Below are 25,080 nucleotides of genomic sequence, written 5' to 3' on the forward strand. Positions count from 1 at the left end.
AGGCTCTCTTTTAGCTTAATGACTCGGGACATGTTATGCTTGCCCTGCCATGACCCACCTCCAAACTGTCATCTTTCTTATTTGCTCACTTGTGAAGCTGCAATATTTAGACGAACTCCTGACTGCGTGAGTGCACCAGATTTTGACACACCCACATTTAATACGCGCTCTTGTGCATGTTAGACAAACTTTAAGGTTCTCTTTCAAAAAACTGAAGTTTTGTGAATAAGTAGGACCTTTAAAAATCTGTATTCGCATCATTTGGGCATCATTTGCAAAAATGTCCAAATAAAATAAGCTCGTTAAAAAGTAGTAACTGTAAAGCAAACGCTCGGTGCTGCTTTTGTTTAAATTAAGCGGTCAAGGTGACAGGAAAAAAGGGCCGGATGAGGACTAGATTTGCAGAGGTGTGGGGAGAGTGTGGATGCCACAGTGATCCACTAGACTGACGTCTCTCTGGTAGCGCAGAAGAAGACCGCAACACGGTTATTTCACAGACTTCAGTGCAACCAGGCAGTCGACAGTCTCTCCCGCAGAGAGGCACAGAGAAAGAGAAGGAAGGAGAAAAAAAGAACTTCGGCAACGACAAGCTGTAGCTTTCCAGCATGTTCAGCCTTCTGAAATCTCCGTTTAAACACACTCGCCCAGCAACTGTTTGATTTTGCTGGTGTGCAGGATTTTTCCCCCCTCTTCGCCCCCTTGGAAAGATTCGTCTTTTTTCTATCCTCCTCCGGCTGATGTAAAAAGAAAAACGAGCCCCTTGATCTTGGAATGATGTGGACCTCACACGATACTGTTGGATTTGTTTTCTTAACCGGATTTTGCGTTCAATTCGGATTCTCTTTTGAAGGTAAGGATGGCATATTTTCTTAACCAAAAGGGGGGAAAAAAACAATGTTGGCGTGCGAGCGCGATCGTGTCTGGCTTTGCTGCCCTGCACTGGTGGGAGAAAGTGTTAAAAGTGCGCAGCTTTGCTGGCGGAAAACGGGGAAAAGAGGCTGTTGTGAAGGGATTTTTTTTTAAGTGACTGGAGAAAAAAGAAAGGGAAAGCGATCTCAGAATGAATGTTTCTCCTGAAGCTGATGACGAAAAAAAAATGCAACTGGTGATTGTTTCAGATCAAGTCGTTTCACGTCGCGCTCAGAAGAGAAGGGGGGGCTCCTTCCCCCTCTTCCCCCCTTTGCACCTCTTTCACGGCGACGCTTGATGGGGAGATAAAACTTGTCTTAAAGGCTGCCTTTCATGAGAAGCTTTCAGCACCGCGGACAGCTGCAGCTGCCTGCGTCTGTCCGCGCTCCTGAAAAGCTGACGCTCCGGATTCCGTGTGGCTGCTTGGTGTCGCTCGCCACTTTCAAACTGCGTCGGTGCGGGCTCTCTCACGCTCGCCTTTGGCCGCATCGCAGCTACAAAGCTCTAAACAGTTTAACCGGGAGTTTGTCGAAAAGGACGTAAACGACGGTTTGGTTTAAAAGTTTACAAATGTCATGTCGTCACCGCTCCACAGAAGGCTATCTTCAAACCAAACTCTTTTATCAATCTGTGCTTTTTAAAAAAAAAAAAAAAACACCCGTGGACTGAATCACACTCAGGCAAACACCACGAAGCTTAGTTGGAATTTTTAACGCGGTTTCAACCAGCTCCGCCGTGGCTACAAAGATACACGCATGTATAATAGGAAAGGTTTTTTGCGGAGGGGGGCATGGCTGCTCCAATTTAGTTTGTGAATAATGTAGCAGGAGTGCGTTACGTAAATTCCAGATGAAGACGCGTCATTATATGTGACGGTGGTGATGGTGGTGGTGGGGAGTGTGTGTGTGTGTGTGTGTGCGTGTGTGTGTGTGGGGGGGGGGGGGTGCTCTCTAATTAAAAACAAGAAGGCACCTTTCGTCAAACGTGTGCCTCAGTAACGCAGCTGCTGCGGCCATCAGCGAGCAGGAGACTCGAGTGATTCTGTGCGTGTAGACGACGCACAAACTAGCCTCATCATTATTACCCCCACCTCACCCCCTCCTCCCCCCGCTCCTTCTCTCATCCGCAGGTCGGTTCACGGACCTGCCCTCCAACATGACCGTCAAAGAGGGTCAAAACATAGAAATGGCGTGCGCGTTCCAAAGCGGAACCGCCTCCGTGTATTTGGAGATCCAGTGGTGGTTCGTGAAAGCGCCGGAGCCGAGTGACAGCGAGGAGGACATCGATGCTCAAGAGGTACAAGGGAATCTTTCCCTCTCTCTCTCTACATCTCTCTCGGCGCGTGCCCTTTCCCTGTCAAGAGTTGTGCGAGGCTTGCTTGGAGCACACCCACTCATGAAGGAAATAAGGGCATCCAGTTTGTATCCCCTGCTATTCCGCACAAGCACCTTATGCTATCAAACCTCGTCCCTCTGTAGCCGACAGAACACTAAGTTTTTGGGTATTTGTTTTCTTTTCTGGAACTTTTTGTTAGCTTCATCCCCCCACCCCCAGCTGCTTCTCATTTCTCATTTCCATAACTTTTCAATCCGTGGCTCTAAGTTCAGTTCGACTACTTGGGCTTCCAACTTTTCCCTGAAACAGTTTAAAAAAAGCCCTCCGCAATCCAAGCAGGACGCAGCCCCATCAAGAAGAAAAATAAGAGCATTAATCAAAGAAAAAAGTGGAGGGTGGGAAAGGGAAAAAATGAGCTCGTTCTGGATATTAATTACATGATAAATGAAGTAAATGAGCCCAACTATTCATGGATGGATAAAAAGTGGCTGAATCAATACAGCCAAAGCATATTCCTGCACGCTGCCTCATTTAACAGTGCATTGGAGGCTCTTTGGCATTTTGTTATGTATTGCTGCTGCATTACTGCTGGTTATGACAGCAAATAATGATCAGCTGCTTAGTGAATGAGAGTGTTTACTGCATTCAAATGAATGGAAATGACTTGCTTCCATGTTGTGTGGTGAGGAGCTGCGTTTCGTGATGTGCGAGGCCTGTTGTCATGACAGACATCAAATGGTGATCTGTACATTTCTATGACAAAGGGGAAGCGAGAGATGTGTGTGACGGGAGGTAGCTGGATATCCATGTGGCTTTAATTATTGTTCCATTGTTGCCCGGCTCTCACAGCAGCGTCGGCCAGGCTTTGATGTGGGTTTGATCCCACATGACTCTTGGATGTTGGGTTGAAGTGGCCTATTGATGCAGACATCACATTGTTACCCATATTTCTTATCAGGGATGGCTGTGTGACTGAAAGCTGCTGTGTGTGTGTGTGTGTTTGGCCTGCAGTGTTTCACTTTGAATGGCAGTGAGTGTGTGCGTGTGTGTGTGAGAGAGAGATAGTAATAGAGAACGAAGTCACTTGGTCTCCTGGAAATTTAGAGGAAATGAACACAATGTCTTAGAATGCAAATGTTTATGGAAATCCAAGCTGCATGCACGGAAAGTAAGACTCGGATGTTTGAAAGGATGATATGAAAAGACTTGAGAAGACAGACAGCAGCTCAGTGCTGAAATAGTGCAGAGGAAGGGTAGGTGGGCGGACACTTTATCTGCAACTCTTAACGACCCAGGTTTAATTCTTACCCGCACAATTATTCTACTGTGAGCTTTTATTTTTTTAATGCAAATATGCAGTTATTGCCTGTAGCTTTTATTGTGTGACAAGTTTTACAATCGTGGTAAAGGATGGGAAAAATAAAAGAAGCAAGGACATATACACAGAAACACTATATGAACTACACTTCTTGTTTTTTGAACTAAGTCCGTCTGTTTGTAAATGTAGACTGCATTTTGAGGTGCTGGATTATACAGACCTGTGTATAGGCACTGAATTTAAGCCTGGGACTGTAGTAGATTGTCACCATTGTAACAATTCAGTCTGTAAAATTTTCTTCCATCCTAAATGATCCACAATTGAGGGTATTGTTGCAAAGTGTAAGTGTTTCCGCAGTTTCACACGCAGTTCAGCCACAAAGTGTCAAAAGTGTCAGGCCATGTAACTTAGAAGTATGTATGTGTTCCAGGTAGGGAACAGGCATCCTAAATACATAGTTTAAAACATGTGCAGAATGTAACAAATGCACTGCTTCTTTGTGATTGTTTTACATGTTAATATATGAGACTGGGCTGGTTGTTGTTCCACCATGGTGCAGTGCTGTTTGAAAGTCATTTTCTATCATTGTAACATTGTGGAGCTTCCTGTAGGATCAGTGTTGGGTTCCTTTATAGAAAAAATGAATAATGCATTTTTTTAAACTTACATATTGGATAGGTAACTCATTACACTGCTAGTTACATTACTTTCATATTACTCTGCAACAGTCTGTCAAGTCGTAACATTATAACCCTCTTCATAAGAGTGACTCATATTTCAGTGTTTGAGCTTTTATGTTATATTTAAATGTGTGGTTTCAGTTAGCACATGCATCTCTTCCTAGATGCTCTATCATGTAAAACAACTAACATTATCAGTTTTTATAATACTTCAGCCATTGTAGAAATAAAAGAAAGACGAAATCAGATGACTTTGTGAGTGTGAAAGTAGGTGTGTTACCCAGAGGCAACACTGCAGAGGGATAGTATCGACTATTCCTACAAATATACATTCAGTGAATAAGTAGAAAGTGGATTCAGGCTGACATGTAGACACTGAAAAATGTAACACAAATCCACAAATTTATGTAATATTTCATAGTAAAACTCAGTTCTTCTGAAGCATTCCCAGGTCCACTCAAGTCAGTAAAGAAAGGAGTTTCTGCCTGCATCAGATCTAACGTTTGCCATATGCAGCAGGATTTGGTAATGGGTATTTTTTGTAAAGCACTAGAATTAACTTCTAACAAAATGCTAAATCAGGTCATTTGTGTACCCACATAAGCACAGTTTTCTCTATTTTTGCTGTTGTTGAAATATAAGTTAAACTTAAACATGTCAGCAGTATTAAACTCAGTGCCATCTATAACCAACACATTATTCAGTTCAATTCTATTTTATTTTAGTGCCAAAACCATAACAACAGTTACCTCAAGGTGCTATATATTGCACTTGTGTATACAGAAATTCTATATGCACAAGTTCTGTCTAAGTGGTGCATTGCTCCACCGATCGCCAGACCTCGTTTTTTTCAGCAGTGCTCACAATAGTGGCTTCTCTGCACTGCAGTATGAGTCCAAGAAACTGGACAGTTCGATTGAATGAGTGACTAGCAGCAGGATCTCCAACCGCTGCACCACGTCTGGTGGTGATTTTGAGGAGCTTTTTCACTGGACAGAGTGCACATGTGGCCTTAGCAGCTCTGAAACACCATCAAGGACAAACTGGTCTGGGATAAAGCAAGATGTGCGCCTCACACATGAAGGAAACACCTTTATTAGAATTCTGCAGTCTACTGAAGAGTCATTAGTGACCCATCTAAGGTCAGGGTTTGATTAATGCCCGCCTCTTTTTGATGCAATTTTCAGCCCATTATCACTCACAGTGTTTAGCACTTGATTTTAAATAGATAAATAACTTTTGTTTTATTAAAATTCATGTATCCATGTAGTATATGCCAAACCCAACCCTAATCACAGAATGGTCACTGTTGAGGTGGTTATTAAATAATGCATCAAAAGCACTGAACACCAAGGCGCCCTGGCAATATTTAGTCTTCTGGAGATACCTGTACCAAGGCCAGCCTGTGTCTGTTAATAGAACTCAAACAGCTGCCATTTTAAAAGGTAGTAGAGTGATGCACTCAGTGAAGAGACCACCTAGTACTACTAGGACTAAAGTGCATCATTTGTGTAACATCATATTTTGCAGAGTTGCAGGCTGAGAATTTTTAGAACACGTTCACAAACCGAGTGACTCCTCTTTATCAGGATGCTATTCATTGGCTCGTGTATATTTTTGATATGCGGTAAAAATATATATTTGTGCGTTGACTTTTTCTGATCTTTCCCTGACCCTGTGATGGGGACCTGGGTCTTATTGTATTTCAAATTTTCCCAAGTGTCGCGGAAGCACAGAGCCCACGGTTGTTCATTTTGGCCTTGCAGTCGCTGAGCTGTGACAGAGTGCATCTGAGGCTGCTTTTTCAGGTGAAAATTTAAAGGAAAATAGCCCAGGGGTTATGATGGTTTATTATGGGGGAAATGGTTTATAAACTGCGAGCTCTGATTGCACTGAAGACTTGTTTGGAGTTTTACATGTTTTGAAACTGGTCTTTCGCTTGATTTCGTTGGTGGGAAAGTGGCAGTATGGAGAGATTATTTTAATATTTTAAATGGATTTGAAACATTTTTGACTCCATGAACACAGTCTCAGACGATAAACATGTAGCAAAAAATGTACAATTGTGTCAACTGCACTTAGATCACTGCCGATAAAATAATGATCTGTCACAGGGCTTCTTCCTGCGCTTTCTCTGTTTGTTAAAGGACCAACATGTGGACTAAGAGTAGATGTAGGGGGCATGTGAATTCTTTGGTGAGATAATCCCTTCAGAAGATGATAACCACTTCTGCTTCCCCCCACTGTTTCCCATTAATATTAAATTGATGCTGCGTAATAATATTTTCGACTATTCATTTGGATCTTCTAAATAATTATTTCTGCATGAGGGCAAACTGTGTTGTAATATAGTCTATAACAATATCATCAAATCCAAAGAATAAAAAATCAATACATCTGATCATTTTTAAAGCTCTGCTTAAGGTTTGTTTAGATTCGTGTTTGACTAGGGCTTAGTAAAGACTATTACATACAGTTAACTGTTTGAAAAGCAAGGAACGATTGTGGTTTGGGTTAAAAGAGATCAGTGTTGAGTGTCAGATGAAAACAGGAGGAAATGGTGCATTTGATGGGGACTATTTTCAGCATTAATCCGCATTTGCTGCTCCAATGGTTATTTCTGACAGAGACTTCTCAGTTAGAACATTTATCTACTTGCAGGTTTTTAGCACCGTGATTAAGATAAGAAAAAATAAACTATGCTCAATTTGTTGCCGTTTTCACTTATCAGCTTTTGGAATAACAAAAAAATAATATTCATGAAGCGTCTGTGCTCATTGCTTTTCCAAAATTCCCCGAGCCTACCTTGGACACAGATTAGAGTAAAAGAAAGGAAAACAAACATGTCAATAGAGAGAGCTGTTTGGCTTCAGCTTCCACAACAAGTGCTAAATGATTCTCCTCTCAGATTATAAATGACGAGCTGCCAGTTCATAATTATGCACAAACACAGACAGACAGAAACAAAATATTCACACCTCCATGACAAAGAGGAGTCGTGCCGCTGACGGGATTCGCTACACTTGTGATTTTGTTGATTCAAGTCAGAGAGTAAAGACACACAGAGAGGAGGAGAGCGATCGCAGAGCATGAGTGGGAGCTAAACATTTGCTGTTACGGAACAGGAGCAGATTGCTGTGGAAACACGGGGTCATCAGTCTATACGACACTTTGGCTGCCGTTCTCTAACAGAGGCTGTCTCGCCTGTCATTTCATCTATAATTATGCAGCATTGTTTTCAGAATGTTGGGTTATAATCCAAAAGGACTAAAGTGTACCTCTAAAAGAATATAATATGCTGCACATTTATATGAATGGATATGTGGATGCAAGCTTTTAAGCTAAGAGCAGAGGAAAGTAGTTTACTGGTGGTCTTGTGAAGCACTTCTGCCATTTAAAAAGACCAAAGTGCCGCACCAGTGAATTTTTTATTTCAATTTCCAATGCAGGGTACATTTTCCAAATCAGCTCTCCAAGATGGCCATAATGAGCTGGAGAGGACTGGCGTGAGAGTTGTGGTGCATCATGCAGATTTTTCTTCATAGTTCCATTACTCTGCTTTTCATGAATCCAGTTGAACTAACTTCCACAACTGCTTTATTTTTAGTCTCTGAGGCTGTTCTTGAGTTCCCACCAGTTAGCCTCATTAAGACATTAAAACCACATCGCTTTGTTCTACAGGTGCCCTTAGAGTGTCCCTGACCTGGAGGATAAAGGAACCCTGTTCCACTGTGTTTGACAGTGTTGAAAGATTAAAACATTTTAGGAAGAAGTCACTGTGGCGTGAAAACATGCACTATATGGACAAAAGTACTGGACCTTGTTTCTCATCCATTTTTAATCCATTATCACTGGGACCACTTTAGAGTTTTTTGCTCTTCACTGGGATTTCCACATCTGCTGTCTTCTGTTTTTTTATTAATTATCAATACGTCTGGTTGGCTGGCCATTTATTACTGTGTAATCATACATTGCCATTAAACCTATTTGTGTTTTACGTATGTAGACCCTACAGTAATAGGGAGAAGCCCCCAACAATCACACGACCCTGTTTGAGCAAGCACTTGGTGACAGTGAGAAGGAAGCCTTTAAGCAGGAAGAAACCTCCACACTCAGAGAGAGGCAGCCATGTACCACGATGTGAGCAAAGACAGGACTAAAAATCCTGTCGTTGCTCACATCGTGGTACATGTCAAAGGTAGCCAGAGATTAATAATACCTAATGATTAAATGCAGAGTGGTGTGCAACCACACAGGGTTAGAAACAATAGAAGCTCCCCCCAGCAGCCTAACAAAAGGGGGATTCAGGATCACCTGATCCAGCCCTAACTATAAGCATAATCATGAAAGTAGAGATAGTCCTCTGAATCCAAACTGGGAGCTCGTTCCACAGAAGAGGGGCCATGTACGCTATCGGCTCTGCCTAAGACCGAAGCGCTTTATTGAAATACTATGAATACTATAAATTTGATATATTTGAAATATGTTGTCTTTGTTGTCCCCGTCAGGACTCTTGCTGCAGCATTTTGGATCAACTGAAGGTTTTTAGGGAGTTTTTAGGACATCCTGATAGAAGTAATAAATGCATCAAAATCACTCAGAGACAGGATGCTTCTAATTTTTTAAGGTATTGAGGCAATGTAAGAAAAAACTCCTGTGTGTTGGTTTAGTGTGTGCACTGGAGCACAAAAACGACTCTCCTGTGACGAGTCCTTTTCATCACAATTTTTTTTACAGCTTATTGACTTTGGCGAGATAGATCCGCTTCATTTGGTTCATTAAACTAAATGACCAATATTGCTGTGTGATACGCAAATGTTGGTATCAACACAGACTAACTAAAACAGTTTAGTCAACAGTTAAGGACATGGATACTGTGGGTTTTTTTAGAGACATGGAATGTAAATGTGCCTCCCTTTAACTGACTGTTGGTCAGCTTCTGTTGTTTAAATGTACTTTGGGCTATAAAGAATTAACATGACGATATTTTTCATAAAAAAAGTATATAACACAGTTCAGTGGGATGCAGTGGGGTTAAGTTAACTGGTGATTCTCTGCGTCAGGGTATACACACTCTAAGACAGCTGGGATAGGCTCCAACCCCCCAATACTAATTGCATTAGTATCGTTTAAATACCAGTGTTGATGTCGATACTATCGATATTTGGATCAATCTGCCCACCTCTAATGACCAAAATGTAGCATCACTGCATCAGTTCAACCTCTTGATATTTGAGAGGTTGTTAGTAATATGCTTATGGTTGTGGCTAGGTTTTTTTTATATATATATATCCACCACTTTATGTTGATTTTTAACCCATCTGCCAATCTTAGAACAATCCTGTCATGGTCCTGAGTCTGTTGACTCTGTGTTTTTGTTTTGATTAAGACTGTTGTGTGTTTTGGATTAATTCTTGCTAAGATTTGCTTGTTCTTAGGTTTTGGTTTCTGTTTAGTGTCTAGTCTGTGTCTCTGTGCCTGCCCTGCTCCCACGTCTCCTGTCTAAGTTATCCCTTTCCTTGTGCTCTCTCTATACTGTGTCAGTATTGCGATCTCAGTCTGTATCTGTAAGTTCAGTTGGTGTGCTTCCTGTTTTACTAAGGTCCGTGTCGGTATTCTGCGTTGCTTCCCTTGTCTCGTCCTGCCCAATTAGTCCCAGCCATGTTTCCTTTCTGTCTCCCATTTCCTGATTACCCCGCTGTGTATTTCAGTCCTCTGTCATCCCCTGCTTGTTGTCGTGTCGTACCCTCTCCATGCTGTGTCTTGACCTCCGTGTTATGGTAGTTTTCTAGTTCTCCGTTCACAGCTTAGCTTTCTAGTTTCTCCAGTTTCCTTGCTAAAGCTTAGTGTTTTGTATTCATGAAGAGTTCTTCTAAAAGCTGCATTTAACTTTCCTTCTCCGAGTCCTGCATTGGGTCCCATCTCCTGCCTGCCAAACACACCTGGACAAGATCTGTAAGACTCAAAAGCTTGTTTAGTGTTTTTTAAATTACACCTAGCATTTTGATGAAAGTGGATATTTCAATTAATATTTAATACCTAAATATAATTCATACCATTATAAAACATTCCAACAAATGTGAATAAGCGTGCAGGCTTTGTTTTCAGATTTCTGACTTCAGCCAGTCATTGCTCACAAAGGATTTGAATTAAACATTTGAAAACAATATTTGTATTTCTAATTATTTTGGTTTGAGAATTACTTTTGAGCCTCTGGAAATGGAAGCACTATGTATAAATGGTTAATGCAATATTTTGTTAAACCCCTTAAATTAAAGCTGAAGGTCTACACTTAAATGACATTTTGATTGCTTCATTTCAAGTCCATTGTGAAGGCGCAAATTTAGAATATTGGATCTTTGTCTGAATACTGGCTGGAAAGGCTGCTGCTTTGACCTTCCTCATAGATGTACAAAGCCTACCTGAAGGTTATGTCACGCATGACGGACAGGGCCTCATTTCCATGCATTTGAATGTTAAAAAATACATTAACGATTTTATTTAGTTTTAAACTCTAAATCCCTCTTATTCTGAAGAGGTGGATATAAATCTTTTCAGGCTTTGATCTCTTCTTTTTATCCAGCTAATCCGCCCACTGTTGTTTGCCATAAGATCAATTTATTGAGTAAATCTTTACCACCCCGTCCACTGGTAATTCTATTTGGTGTGGGATTATGTTTGGATAAAAGTGAGGGAACGGGAGAAAAGCTGAGTTTTATCTGTGGAGGTAACTGTTCCGATCATTTCAGCCACTGCTCTGTGAGCTCTCGGTTATGTATTATTCCCACAGACGTTGGGAATAAATACATAAAAATAAAAGCAGCTTAAAATCAATGTAATTCTGTGTGTGTGGGGGGGGGGACAAACATCTTTGTATATCTGGAATATCATAAAGGCCACACCTTGACAGTATGAATTTCTAAGCTGAAGTAAAGGTTTAGAGAAAAAATCGGAGATGATGCTGGAGACCTGGCGCAGATGTGTGCTGTTTAAAAATGTATACTGCATTTCATTACTCAAATACTGCCTGGAGTGCATGAATGGTGAGACTGCTGCTGGATTCAAACCTAGATCTCCATGAAACACATCACAGCACTGGCATGTCTTTCTAAAAGCGAGATGTTTTTTTTTTTTAAGAAAAAAAAAGGAGGTGGACATGATACGAGGTCACCCTCAGCCGCCAGAGAAAATAGAGATCAGCTGAAGCCTGGGGTAAGAATACAAACGACCATTATATAAAGCATCCACCTGCGCACTTTGACCAAATAACACTCAAACCACTGCGAGCTTTACCTCTCTTAACAAGTGAGTTTATAAATCCACTGGGTGTAACAGCAAGGAAGCATAAAATCCATTGGCAGCCATGCTCTTTGAGTGACCTTACTGTCTGCCTCCCTGCCTCTCCATCATAGTCTGACTGCAGCTTATGCAGCCTCCTCCTCCACTCAAGCTGAGATAACTGCACCCGGAGTCAATACCATGCACCAGGTATAGTCTGCTGACTGCTCTCCTCAGCCATTCTGGCCCCTGCCATTCCCGCACACGCCTGTAATGATCTGCAGTGGTTTGTAAACAGCGAACATGAGTTCTCCACAGGAGCCTGTTGTGTATGTGTGAGCATGCACGAACACATGAAAGAGCTCGCTGCTTTGTTATTCCACCTGTGGACTGTCAAGCGATCCACTGACAGGCTCAGCTGCAGCGGCGGAAGAAAACCAGGCTTTTGAAATCACTGGAATTCACTGCAGAAACGACCGAGGGCTGTTTCCAGTATTGGTAAGGGGGTGGCAGGAGGTTGTTTAAGGTGGGGTGAGTGTCTGTGTGTGTGTGTGTGTCTGTCTGTGTGTGTCTATTTGTGTACCGGTTTTTCCTACCTTTGTGGGGACCAAAATTTGAAATTTACTATACTTGTGTGGGTCAACAGCCCATGGTCAGGTTTGGGGGGGAGGGAAACTGCATCAAAGCTCCTATGGATGGTACAGTATGAGCCGGCACTTGGTGACAGTGGGAATGAAGAACACCCAAGAAGTTTATGTTCTGCTTTATTTATGGTGAGTGAGTTTCTAACATATTTTTAGTCTCTTACTTGCCCAAATTTATGGATGCAGCTTGCTAAGCAAGCTAGTGTTAGCTAATGGCTTGTTTTATTGTAGGGTCTACCTTATATATACAAAGCACCTTGAGGTGACTGCTGTTGTGATTTGGTGCTATATAAATAAAATTTAATTGACTTAATTGGTGTGTAAACGTCTTCCCATTTCTGTGTCCAGAAAAACTAACATGGTGTGAGCAAGAATGCTAATACTAAGGCTTCAAGATGTAAAGTCCAAAACCATTGGGCAAGTTTATAGTTTAAAGCATCAAATGTGAGGTAAGAGAGCCAACAAAATGAGATGGCAAATAAATGTATTTCATTTTAGAATGATGTTAAATGGTAAACCAAATCACTGAGACCTATATAAAGCATGAGAGTGTATTTGTTTGCATCTATAATTACCACAAAAGCCCCCTGAGCCACAGTCACCATTGGGGCGACCGTGGCTCAGGGGTTTGGGAACCGTATCTGTAACCGGAAGGTTGCCGGTTCGATCCCCGGGCTCTCTGTCCTGGTCGTTGTGTCCTTGGGCAAGACACTTTACCCTACTTGCCTACTGGTGTTGGCCAGAGGGGCCGATGGCGCGAAATGGCAGCCTCGCTTCTGTCAGTCTGCCCCAGGGCAGCTGTGGCTACAACCGTAGCTTGCCTCCACCAGGGTATAAGTGCGAGTGAATGAATAGTGGCATTGTAAAGCGCTTTGGGTGCCTTGAAAAGCGCTATATAACTCCAATCCATTATTATTATTATTAAATTCAAGTGACTTAATACAATTGACATGTTTTCTTCAACTTTATCTTTGTTACTGTCAGGCCAATTTTAAGCATTTCTGCTTAGATATTATGAAATGAAAATTATGAAATGAAATAATGTGATTTCTCAAAAAAGACAAATCATATACGATTTGTTTCATCATCTTGAACATCAGCTTTACTAAACAGAAACATCTGAACATTTAACTGAAATGACAGGTGTCCTTCCTTCTTGGAGTCAAAATTCATTTTCTTGAGTTTTTTTATAAAACTGAAAGGATGAAAAAAATAAGATCTGAAATGAGAGATTGATCCAAAATAGTCCTTTAGGGTCTGAAGCTCAGGTGTATCTGTTTGACTGACAGCTGACAAGGGCATGGAGAGACAGTGTGAAGGATGCTACACTGAGAAATTCCACCAGCAAGGTAAGCAGCAGGGCTGAAGGATAACTGACAACTGGTTTAAGCTGCAAATAAAGATTGTTACAACAGAGCAGGTAATTAGCCATGGTAACATATTTGCTAATGTGGTATTTTTGCCAAGTCCCCTGAGAACTTGTTGTTAAAACTCTGTGACTGTTGTTCAGATTTGTGCTGATATCTGAAGGCAAGCGTGTCTGTCAGTCTTCCTACAACAGAACATGAATGAGTCCAGTTCTTCACGTACTGTGTCCTGCTCAGTTTATGCACACAGAGCTCTTGGTTCCAGGGCTTATTATATTTGCTTACGGTATTTAAAAGTGAATTAATAATTTTTTCCCCAAAATACTGTGTGAGCTTTAATCCTGGTGTTTTTATGCAAATGTATTTTAAGCTCTATAAGCCTGTTCTGCATGTGTGCTTTCAAATATGCACAAATCTGGTTTAAATGGTTGTTACCATCTATGTGTAACACACAAAAACCAAGTTAATTTGGAGGAATTCAATAATACATTAAAAACTGTTTAGTCAGAATTTGTGTGTATTGATCAAGTCCTTTATGTGAGTGTATGAAAGCATGTCCATGTGAGTGTGGGAGTACTTTTTATACTGTGTTGCTATGGTGAGACTATACGTAATGATAATGGTTTCTTTCATGTTTACTCATCTCCGGTCAGCGCATGTATAGACCTGGATATGTTTTTTGGTACTGCTGTGAACTGGTTAATATATTTGTAGCATTATTCCAAACTTCAATATTTCTAAGCTGTTTTTATAATATCTGTTTTTATGAATTCTGATGTAAAGGGTACAGACAGTGGACTTGAGTTAGCACACACTGAGTACACGGATGTACATGTAAGTCAGGGGGGCTCAGCTCCCAATCATAATGTCATGCATCCAGTGACTTGTAATTAATATTAATGGAATATGCTGTTTGCAGATGTAATCAACGCTTCTCACATTTGCAATCCTCAATACAATTGGATAAAAATGACAAGGATACATTTAAAAGCAACCTAATTAATTGCATGACCTGTTGTAGTGTCTAAGAATATTTCAGAGTGAATAATCATAATTTCAATCTAGTCCACCTGTTTTAGGGTGGAGCCTTTAGTTATCAAACCCGAGGCAAAGTGTCAGACATTAATCACAACAACGCCAAATCACAACAACATTCGCCTCAAGGTGCTTTATATTGTAAGGTAGATCGTACACAGTGTTGGGAAGGTTACTTTTAAAATGTATTCCATTACAGAATACAGAATACATGCCCCAAAATGTATTCTGTAACGTATTCCGTTACGTTACTCAATGACAGTAACGTATTCTGAATACTTTGGATTACTTAATATATTATCATGCTTTTTACAACAACGTGAATGTACTATTGCTGTGTGATTTATTAGTATTACTGAAGGTCCGCGACTCCGAACTGTAGTAAAGGGACCTCTGACTAATACGGCGGGGTCCCTGTTGTCTTGTAGCCGAAAAATAGCTTTACTTTGTTGTGTGGGTCAACTTTTCTTACGAGAGACAGAGAGAGGAGTTGAAAGACTGCTCCAACGGAACTTATTGTTTCGGAGGAAAACACAAACACAGCGTACAGTCGAGTCTTAATAGCTTACTTACAACTGGGCTCGTCAGGCACTCTTCTTGGCTGAAGTGGTTATTATTATATTTACATGCTTCCAGCTCCCGTTTTTCCTCGATGACAACTCGTACCTTTCCACTCCCCTTTTTCTCCCTCCTCGCGCTCACAGACCCATAACGTGTATGGCAGTCCATTCTCCCAGCAGCACGGACTACACTGCCCATGATGCTACATTCTTTAGAGCTATGCTTGTAGCATTCTGCCTGTTAGCTTAGCACAACAACAACAACAACAACAACGAAAAGGCGCTCTCTCACCCAGGAAACACACAGTCGCAGAGAGAGAGAGAGCGTCGCCCTGTAACCATGGCAACCGTAACGCTGCCGCCTGGAACAACAGAACGTAGCTGTCAAACAAAACCCAAACAGTCCTGTCCCGCGACAAAATGAAACAGGAAAGTACCGCAGTGTAATCCATTTATTTAAACAAAGTAACTGTATTCTGAATACCACCTTTTTAAACGGTAACTGTAACGGAATACAGTTACTCATATTTTGTATTTTAAATATGTAACAGCGGTACATGTATTCCGTTACTCCCCAACACTGATCGTACAATAATACATACAGAGAAAAACCCAACAATCATATGACCCCCTAGGAGCAAGCACTTTGGCCACTCCCTTTTAACAGGAAGAAACCTCCGGCAGAGCCAGGCTCTGGGAGGGGCTGTGATTGGTTGGGGTGAGAGAAGGAAGACAGGATAAAAGACATGCTGTGGAAGAGAGACAGAGATTAATAACAGATATGATTCAATGCAGAGAGGTCTGTTAACACATAGTGAGTGAGAAAGGTGACTGGAAAGGAAAAACTCAATGCATCATGGGAATCCCCCGGCAGCCTACGTCTATTGTAGCATAACTAAGGGAGGATTCAGGGTCACCTGGTCCAGCCCTAACTATATGCTTTAGCAAAAAGGAAAGTTTGAAGCCTAATCTTGAAAGTAGAGATAGTGTCTGTCTCCTGAATCCAAACTGGAAGCTGGTTCCACAGAAGAGGGGCCTGAAAACTGAAGGCTCTCCCTCCCATTCTACTTTTAAATACTCTAGGAACAACAAGTAGGCCTGCAGAGCGAGAGCGAAGTGCTCTAATAGGGTGATATGGTACTACAAGGTCATTAAGATAAGATGGGGCCTGATTATTTAAGACCTTGTATGTGAGGAGCAGGATTTTGAATTCAATTCTGGATTTAACAGGAAGCCAATGAAGGGAAGCCAAAACAGGAGAAATATGCTCTCTCTTTCTAGTACCTGTCAGGACTCTTGCTGCAGCATTTTGGATTAGCTGAAGGCTTTTCAGTGAGTTTCTTGGACATCCTGATAATAATGAATTACAGTAGTCCAGCCTGGAAGTAATAAATGCGTGAACTAGTTTTTCAGCGTCACTCTGAGACAGGATATTTCTTTGTTATTTCTTTGTTTCGCAAATGGAAGAAAGCAGTCTTACATATTTGTTTAATATGTGCATTGAAGGACATATCCTGGTCAAAAATGACTCCAAGGTTCCTCACAGCGTTACTGGAGGCCAAGGTAATGCCATCCAGAGTAAGAATCTGGTTAGATACCATATTTCTAAGATTTTCAGGGCCGAATACAATAACCTCAGTTTAATCTGAATTAAGAAGCAGAAAGTTAGCGGCCATCCAGGTCTTTATGTCTTTAAGACATTCCTGCAGTTTAACTCATTGGTGTGTGTTATCTGGCTTCATAGACAGATAGAGCTGGGTGTCATCTGCATAGCAGTGAAAATGTATGCTATGTCTTCTAATGATGCTGCCTAAGGGAAGCATGTATAATGTAAACAGAATTGGTCCTAGCACTGAACCCTGTGGAACTCCATAATTGACCTCAGTGTGTGAAGAGGACTCTCCATTTACATGAACAAATTGGAGTCTATTAGTTAGATATGATACAAACCACTGCAGTGCAGTACCTGTAATACCTACAGCATGTTCTAATCGTTCTCCATAGACCTGTAAATGAAGCAAACTGGTAAGGGATTTGTTTTATATTAAAGTTTTCGAATTCATACCAACCCTCCCTTTATTATGCAGACTCAGCACAGAGCATCATGTCAACCAGTTTCTCGACAGCAGAATAGATTTTTTAGTCTGTCACATGAAGGTAGTGACAGCCATCCTGTTTAGAGTGGTATGAACCCTGTACAGTGCTGCCATTTCATATTAATATGCTCTATTTCGTCCACTGGCATTATTTAAGTTTGCTACTGGAAAGCATACAAAGCATCCATGAACTACATAAAAAATAACTTTTGTTTTTCCAGCTAACTTCACTATCTTTACTACTTGTACAATCTCTCTATTTCTCCATCTCTCTCCATCCTCCTCACTCAACTAGACACTAGAAAATGACTAAAGTATAATTTTATAATAATTATTATAACAGCAAGTGGGGGATCCACAATTGACAACAGGACAACAATGTCTAATTATGTGAAATCATCATCAATCAATGTGGATAAAACAGAAGCTACAGTTTTATCATTTTTGATAAATGTAAATGTTACAGTGAATAAAAGGAATAAACTGATCCATGCCAGTTTATTGCAATATTCCAACTGAATACAGGCGCTGCTGGACATAGACGGGTAACATCATTTTGACTTCCTGTCACCTGGATCTGGAGCTGGACGGCAAACAAAAACTGAAGCCAAGTTTGATCAGAATAGGAATAGAAATTTTTAACAAACTAAAATAATAAAGTACAACAGCTGCTTGGCTGACAACTCATGATGTATTTAGAGAACAACTAAAAGTAAGCAGACACTTTATAAGTCACAGCAATATCCCCGCATTATCGAAACAGTTTGAAACTCAGAACTTTTACTGTATTTCAGTTAAAACGTGTTTTTAATCTGCATCAAAGATGTTTGTCATAAAATTATTTCTGAGTCTTCTTTCCGCCGCCGCAGCAGGAGTCTATTATTGATGACAAGCCACGCCTCTGTGTGAGCACGCGACATCAACAAGACATAAAACCTGTTTTCAATCTGTACTGTCGCCAATAGAAAGGTTAGGAAAAAATAACATTTGAAGATAATTCCATGAAATAATGCTACAATTATTAATACTATTAATAGCTATTTTTAGGCGTGCTCTGATAAAATTTGAAGGCTCTTGAGCACCCCCAAAAAGGGTCTAAACTCACCTAAGATGTAAGTATATGTGATTGTTCCTGTTTATGTGAAGTTTTTCCATCATTTTTAATTCTAATACACAACACAGAGTGACTCACATATCATACTTGTTACAGTTTGGGATGGGGTAGAACTCCTCACACTTTTTTTTCCATTTAAACCCAAAATAATTAGTTTTTTTTCCCCTTACTCTAACCAAAATTTTTTGTGGCTAAATTTTACAAAATTGAGTGAAAATTATTAATTAATTGACGTTAATTCTTAAAAGTAATTGGGAAGAATAATCAGACATCTATGTCTTTACCGCAGCATCTGCCATCCTGCACGAGCTCAGCTATTTTATACCAAATATATTTCATTTAGTTACCCACTTTCCAAATAAGCAAGAAAGTCCAATTCCTTGGTGCATAGTGGGATGTATCCAATTCTACAGCTGTGTCAGTGCTCATGTTAAAGTCAGGTGGAAGTCATGCTGGCCAGCTGTTGAGATAAATATCTGTTGCTGCTTCATTATATCTGTTTTTATCACCTGCAGGTTACATTTGGCTCCAAAGCACTTGCATTAAGGCCTTTTGAAGAAGAGAATGATGCCAGTGTTACAGCTCCAAAACCGCTGGCTTTTACCTCAAACTGTTTCTCCAGTTTGAGATAAAAGCCAGGATTCTTACAAATGGACAATAATTGTACAGCAGGCTACACATGCTTCTGGCCAGTAAAACTTATATGACTAAGCTAAGTGCAGAGTGGAGTTTATTTTTGGTTCTCTAACAAGCTGTTGTCCACATGACTCCTTGTGTTACATTATATTATGGATTGCATTTTAATGGTAGTAATCTTGTAATGTAGCAAACGACTTTGAAAAGAAACATTACCCAACACATAATGTATATACTGCTGTTTTCTACACATAGACTTAACTTGAAGGGGTTACTCAGGTTCATGACCACCCACTGGGACTCATTTCAGCTGTCGGGGAAACAATGCCAATCGCGATCCACTTAGTAGTAAACCATTCTCTCACTCTTATTTTGAAATCCCGGTCTCTGCTAACCAGAAAACCTGGGTCCTTCCTGTGTTTCCTTACTGGCCAGCTGCTGAGATGTCTTGAAAGTGTCTTGCCTCACAGTTGGACAGGCTTCTGCTCGACTATCTTTGGCTGCAGCTGGTGACAGTTGTCTGACTGGTTATGAGCTGGAGGACCACTCTAACCAGAATACTTTGTAGATGGTGAACTGGCTCATGTGCTCACTGGGGCTGCAGAGCAGCAGAATTACAACCAGCCGCAGTTCAAGATTATGATGTTTGAGTCCTTCCATGGGACTTGCTGAAGATGGAGATGACTATTGCATCATTACTTTTTGTCACAAAAATGCATATTAATTTATTCAAGAACGTGCTGGAGTGTATAACTGTGGCAGAAACTGTGCTGTATCGTGAAAGTACACATTCCAGAATTCATGAATGAGAGCAAAAACTTTCAAAGCAGAAGCTTTGAAATATGGGAAAAGGCATTTGCTGCAGGGTGTATGCCTTATAGTAAGTTCAGCAAACTTAAGTATGCAAGTCCTAAATCACACCGGTTTAACAAATAGTGTAATTCTCTGCCTTTGAAATGAAAACCTCGTGGCTGTTGCAGTTTTATGATGTACGATTCTGAAAACACACAGACTTGTGTACATTCAGCAGAGCCCCAAACTAAGCTAAATATACACTGTTAGCTCCTCTTCCTACATCACGGTGGTGAAGCAGCAACAGCTTGCATCAGTGAAGCATTAAGTCCCAGCTTTGCGAGTCTACGCTGTTCATGTCATACAATCTGGCCAATATACAGGGCCATTCAGAGACACACGGGACAGTAAATGAGGATTTGTTTTGCATGCACGTATGAATCTCGCCCACATATTTCCCCGGAGGCTTCCTGTATCCTTATTGCATCACACCTCCCATATGTTTTTTCCATCTGCCCATCCCTTTTATCCCTCCCTCCATCATCTCACTGCCGCGGAGCAAATGAATAGACTCAACATGGCTGAAGCCACCCTGGCTGTAACAACAGAGCCATTTAAAGTTCCACATCAGGGTTTTCCTGTCACGTTGGAAAGGAGAATTTAAAGGAGAGTGACACAGCTGGCAGAAGCAGAAAAACCCTACTTTACTGGTTAACCTTATTTACTGGTTCAAATCTGTGATACGTCTGCAGTTTCTGAATAGTTATCACTCATTTTGCCATTCCTAAGCAAAGACAATCACATCTTCACGAGGGACCAGAGCCTAATAAGACAACCGCAAGGCTGGAAAAATGCCCAAATAATTCAAACGGCCAAAGTATAAGGGACAGCAGTTAAAATCTTTAAAAGAGCAAAAATCTGCTCTGTCACCTTCACATTTCAAAACGCATCATGTTTATATTCTGACAGTCCAATGAGTCACTCCATCCCTTTGATTTTCCAAGAAGAGAAAAGCAGGCAGGCATCTGAATCTGATTTATCGATATGGAGGAGTAGAGCTGTGGATTTTTTTTCCCTTGGAGATATTGCAGAGTCGCTGACAGAGCTCCTATCATTCTCTTTGACACCAGAACAGTCAGTCATATTCCCTATCGCTCACTCACAATCCCATCATGAAAGAATAAATGCCCACTAAGGAGAAAACCTTGGCCTAGCTTTTATTCTGTATTTGCTTTGTATGGTATTCATCATTTATCAAATATTAATGTGATTTTAATTGTTTGGTTATTCTCCATGTAACAAAAGAGTCTGAACGTTCAGTCATTCATTGTTGCAGTGTTCCGCTGCAGTATGGTGCATGTACAGGTCCATACATGTTTGGACAATGACACATTTTATTATTTTGCCTCTGATCTTTTTTTTTTAAACTGCTGTGGTGATGTAAAAGCAAACTGGCACACTTGAAGCTTAAGCTGGTGTAATAGCTTTAGTATGCCATTTAACATATTGTTGCTACCAATTTCTGACACTCACCGGTCCACAGCCCCCTTCTGTCCACTGAATTTTGGGTGAATGGTATGGTGCTTCCTTGTCTTGATGTCAGTAGCTTCTATCCTTTCCTTTGGCCAGCTTATTTTCCCAGCAGGGTGTCTAATTGCAGGTGTTGATTGCCCAGATCTTCCTATTTCACTTACTCCTCTGGATTTACCTTCATCTCTGCAGGTATCTTGTAGTTGTGTCTTACAGTACTCTTTATGGTTCCCATTTGCCTGTGGGATTCCCAGGTAGCTGAACTCAGCACCTGCAATTTTGCCTTCTAAGAGTGCAGTCCAGTCAATTCAGACTACATTCCCTCTCTTTTTTACCACCTGACTGCACTTCTGCGGTCCAAATGATGTTATTCCTGTAGATTCTAGTGGTGTGGATCAGTGAGTTAGTCTCTCATTGACTGCAGCTATACAACAAGGTGGCTAACGATTGTGCCACTCCGTTGGAATTCAGTTGGTACCCATATCCAATCTTGTCAATGATCTTACTGAGGAGGTCTATGCAGAACAGCAGTGGGACCAAAGCATGTCCTTGGCAAATCTGCTCTTGATGGGGACCTGTGCTATTGTCCTCTAGTGTTGTTCGCCAGATCCCCAATGAATTCTTGATGAAGGAGTCCCTTTGACCTTCTATGGCTGTAGACATTCCAGGATCCATGTATAAGGCACTGAGTCATAGACTTTCTTGTAGTCAATCCAGGTGGTGCATAGGTCAGTCAGTCTGGTCTTACAATCTCAAGCAACTGCTCTCTGGCCCTCTGGTGTTCCTTACAATTCCTGTGTGTGCCCTGCTCATGTATTGAGCCACGTGCCTGTTCATCTTAGTTTCTATGATCGGTAGTTGGATCGGTCTGGTGCCTTGTAGGGATCCTTGGGATCAGGACTGTCCACTCTTTGGTTAGCCATTCTGGGTGCATCTCATCAATTAACAGCTGGTTCATTTGTCCACAAATTACCATCAGGTAAAACTATGTAAATCATGGTAAATTGGATCCTGATTTTTCTGCATTTTATTTTCCAAATGTACTGATAGGCACTAATAATGTCTAATGACCCAGTGGATCTTTTGTCTGTCTCATCTACATTAGCAATATAAATGCATAATTTCCTGGGGAAGATTTGCTAGATAACAGTTCCGGACATCACCAAAAAAAAAAAAAAAGAAAGAAAAGAAAGAGTTTCTTGGAAAAGTGAGGCTGCTGCAATAATGAGGAAAGGAAAGGAAATGACAATGATGATTCTTTGGGTTGTTTTGTTGTTGTTGTTTTTATTGTTGTTATTTATGTCTTAAAAACAACAGCAACTCTTAATTCCAACCACTTAGCCTTTGATTTAGCTACTTCTTATTGATTCACAAACAAAAAGTAAAAGTCTATGCAATGCACATTAATCACCACTCCCCCATGTCTGTACATTCACTGCAGCTAATACAGAGTATTTACCAACAGCTTCCCCTTAATCCACCATATTCCTTTTGGTGCTTTAATCAGCAGCAGATAATGACCAGTGATGACAGAAAAAAGGGCTTATCTACATCACAGTGGGACCGGAAATTAAACATGGATTAGGTGGATGGTTTATCCTTGCTGTTTGATAGGAGAGGCAGATTATAATACATGCCTAATGATGGAGGTTTTAAGGTTGACTGTAACTTTAACATCATGGAAATCAGCTTTTATACACTGGCGTTTTTTCAGTGTTGATCTGAATGCATGAGCTCCGCTTTCTGTCTTTTATTGCCACTATGGGAGTCATGATTATATTGAAAATAGGACCTGCTCCTGCTACTTGATCACATGCACATATTCATTCCAAAAGATCATTGCTTCTCTCTTACATTGGTTTTAGCTCCACCTTAACAACCTTTGGATCTTTTTCCTTTTCAATAGCAATAATTATGAAGAATGTTTGAAAAGTACTTGTCCCGTGTTGCTAGTGCATAATCAGAGCAGAGCTACACACATTCTGTTCTTTTTGATCTGACACAGACTTGTTATTTTCCATCTGAAGGGTGACATTACATTTGTTCTTATCGTACACAAGGGTGGAGAATCCAGAGTCAGACACACGGTCGTCAATAGCAATCGGACTTTATTGCTTTTTGTGTCAGGGGGGATATGGGGATGGCGGTGTGTGGTGGGAGATGGCATGTGCCGTTTTCTAACAGTAGCCCCTGATAATTCAATCAGGCGATCCTTTGCTGTCACTGGTCTTCTTGACCTCTCTGTTCCACTATCACCAAAAGGATATTGAATTCATTTGGTGTCACAACAGCAGTTGTCAGACACAGAAGTACTTTTTCCAATTGAATCTGATGTTTTTCTAAAAGCCGTCAGATGATGCCTTTGATCTCAGCCCTATTGGAGTGCTGTGCTGGAAACATTGCCAGATTGCAGGCCTTTATTTGCTCTGGCTCCCCATTTTTGCTATATAACAGAAAATGTTTATATGCAGAATGTGTTCTTCAACATGGCCACAGCCAATTTGGTTAAGAATATGACCTATTAATAATAATGCAGTCTTATGGTGAAGATTTGTTTTCAGTACCGTATTTTCACGACCATAAGGCGCACTTAAAAGTCTTAGATTTTCTTCAAAAAGTGCGGCGCGCCCTATAGCGCGGTGCGCCCTATGTGTTGTAAGGAGGACGTAGTAGAGAATACCATGAGAACGTTAAAGGGTGAAGTGTGGGCGTTGATCGTATATACCGGGACAATCGCACATACCTGTATAAAAGAACAGGTATATGCATTATGCAGGACATCGTTGTTTTAACAACCCTGAAAATGGCAAAGAGACACGCTTACGAAGCACAGTTTAAACTGAAAGCCATCAGCTACGCGGAGGAACATGGAAATCGAGCAGCGGCGAGAGAATTTAAGATTAACGAATCGATGGTTCGCAAATGGAGGAAGCTGGAAAACAAACTCCGGCAGGTCAAGAAAACGCAGCTGAGTTTCCGCGGACATAAGGCGAGGTGGCCCGAGTTGGAGGAAAGACTCGAGCGGTGGATCATCGAGCAAAGAGCGAGCGGGAGAAGCGTTTCGACGGTCACCATTCGGCTAAAAGCAGTTTCACTAGCTGAAGAGATGAACATTGAACATTTCCAAGGAGGTCCGTCTTGGTGCTTTCGTTTTATGAAACGGTGCCATTTTTCCATCCGGACCAGGACTACGGGAGCAACTTCGCAGCAACTTCGCAGCAACTTCCAGCGGATTATAAGGAAAAGCTGGCCATCTTCCGCTCCTACTGCAGCAAACACATCGGCGACAAAAACATCCAGCCCAGCCACATCACAAACATGGACGAGGTCCCGCTCACTTTTGACATCCCGGTGAGTCACACTGTGGAGAAGAAGGGGACCAGCACGGTAGCGATACGCACAACGGGGCACGAAAAGTCTTCTTTCACTGTTGTGCTTGGCTGCCATGCTAATGGACAGAAACTGCCGCCTATGGTGATTTTTAAGAGAAAGACTTTGCCTAAAGAGAAGTTTCCAGCAGGAATCATCATTAAGGCAAATGAAAAGGGCTGGATGGATGAGGAAATGATGAAAGAGTGGCTGAGGGAGGTGTATGTAAGGAGACCAGGTGGTTTTTTCCACGCATCACCATCGCTGTTGATCTGTGACTCTATGCGTGCCCATCTCACAGCCGATGTGAAAAAACTTGTGAAGCAAATGAACTGTGAGCTTGCTGTCATTCCGGGAGGCCTGACAAAGGAACAACAACCGCTGGGCATCGGTGTGAACCGCCCGTTCAAAGTAAGG

At 41.3% G+C, this 25,080-nt stretch overlaps 1 protein-coding gene across 2 annotated transcripts in view; it reads left to right on the forward strand.

Moving 5' to 3' along the window:
- Positions 1 to 237: 237 nt before the first annotated feature.
- vstm2a (V-set and transmembrane domain containing 2A) overlaps positions 238 to 25,080 on the forward strand; it is a 109,529-nt gene continuing 84,686 nt past the window's right edge. Inside the window, exons 1-2 of one of the 2 annotated variants that reach the window (XM_080305870.1) lie at positions 238 to 850; positions 2,039 to 2,205. In XM_080305870.1, coding sequence (XP_080161996.1) covers positions 772 to 850; positions 2,039 to 2,205 — 246 coding nt within the window. In that variant the 5' untranslated portion in view covers positions 238 to 771. The remainder of the gene's footprint in view (positions 851 to 2,038; positions 2,206 to 25,080) is intronic. The other variant, XM_026180719.2, reaches the window with a different exon arrangement.

Source organism: Astatotilapia calliptera, chromosome 9 (genome assembly GCF_964374335.1).
Source record: "Astatotilapia calliptera chromosome 9, fAstCal68.1, whole genome shotgun sequence".
Classification (NCBI taxonomy): domain Eukaryota; kingdom Metazoa; phylum Chordata; class Actinopteri; order Cichliformes; family Cichlidae; genus Astatotilapia; species Astatotilapia calliptera.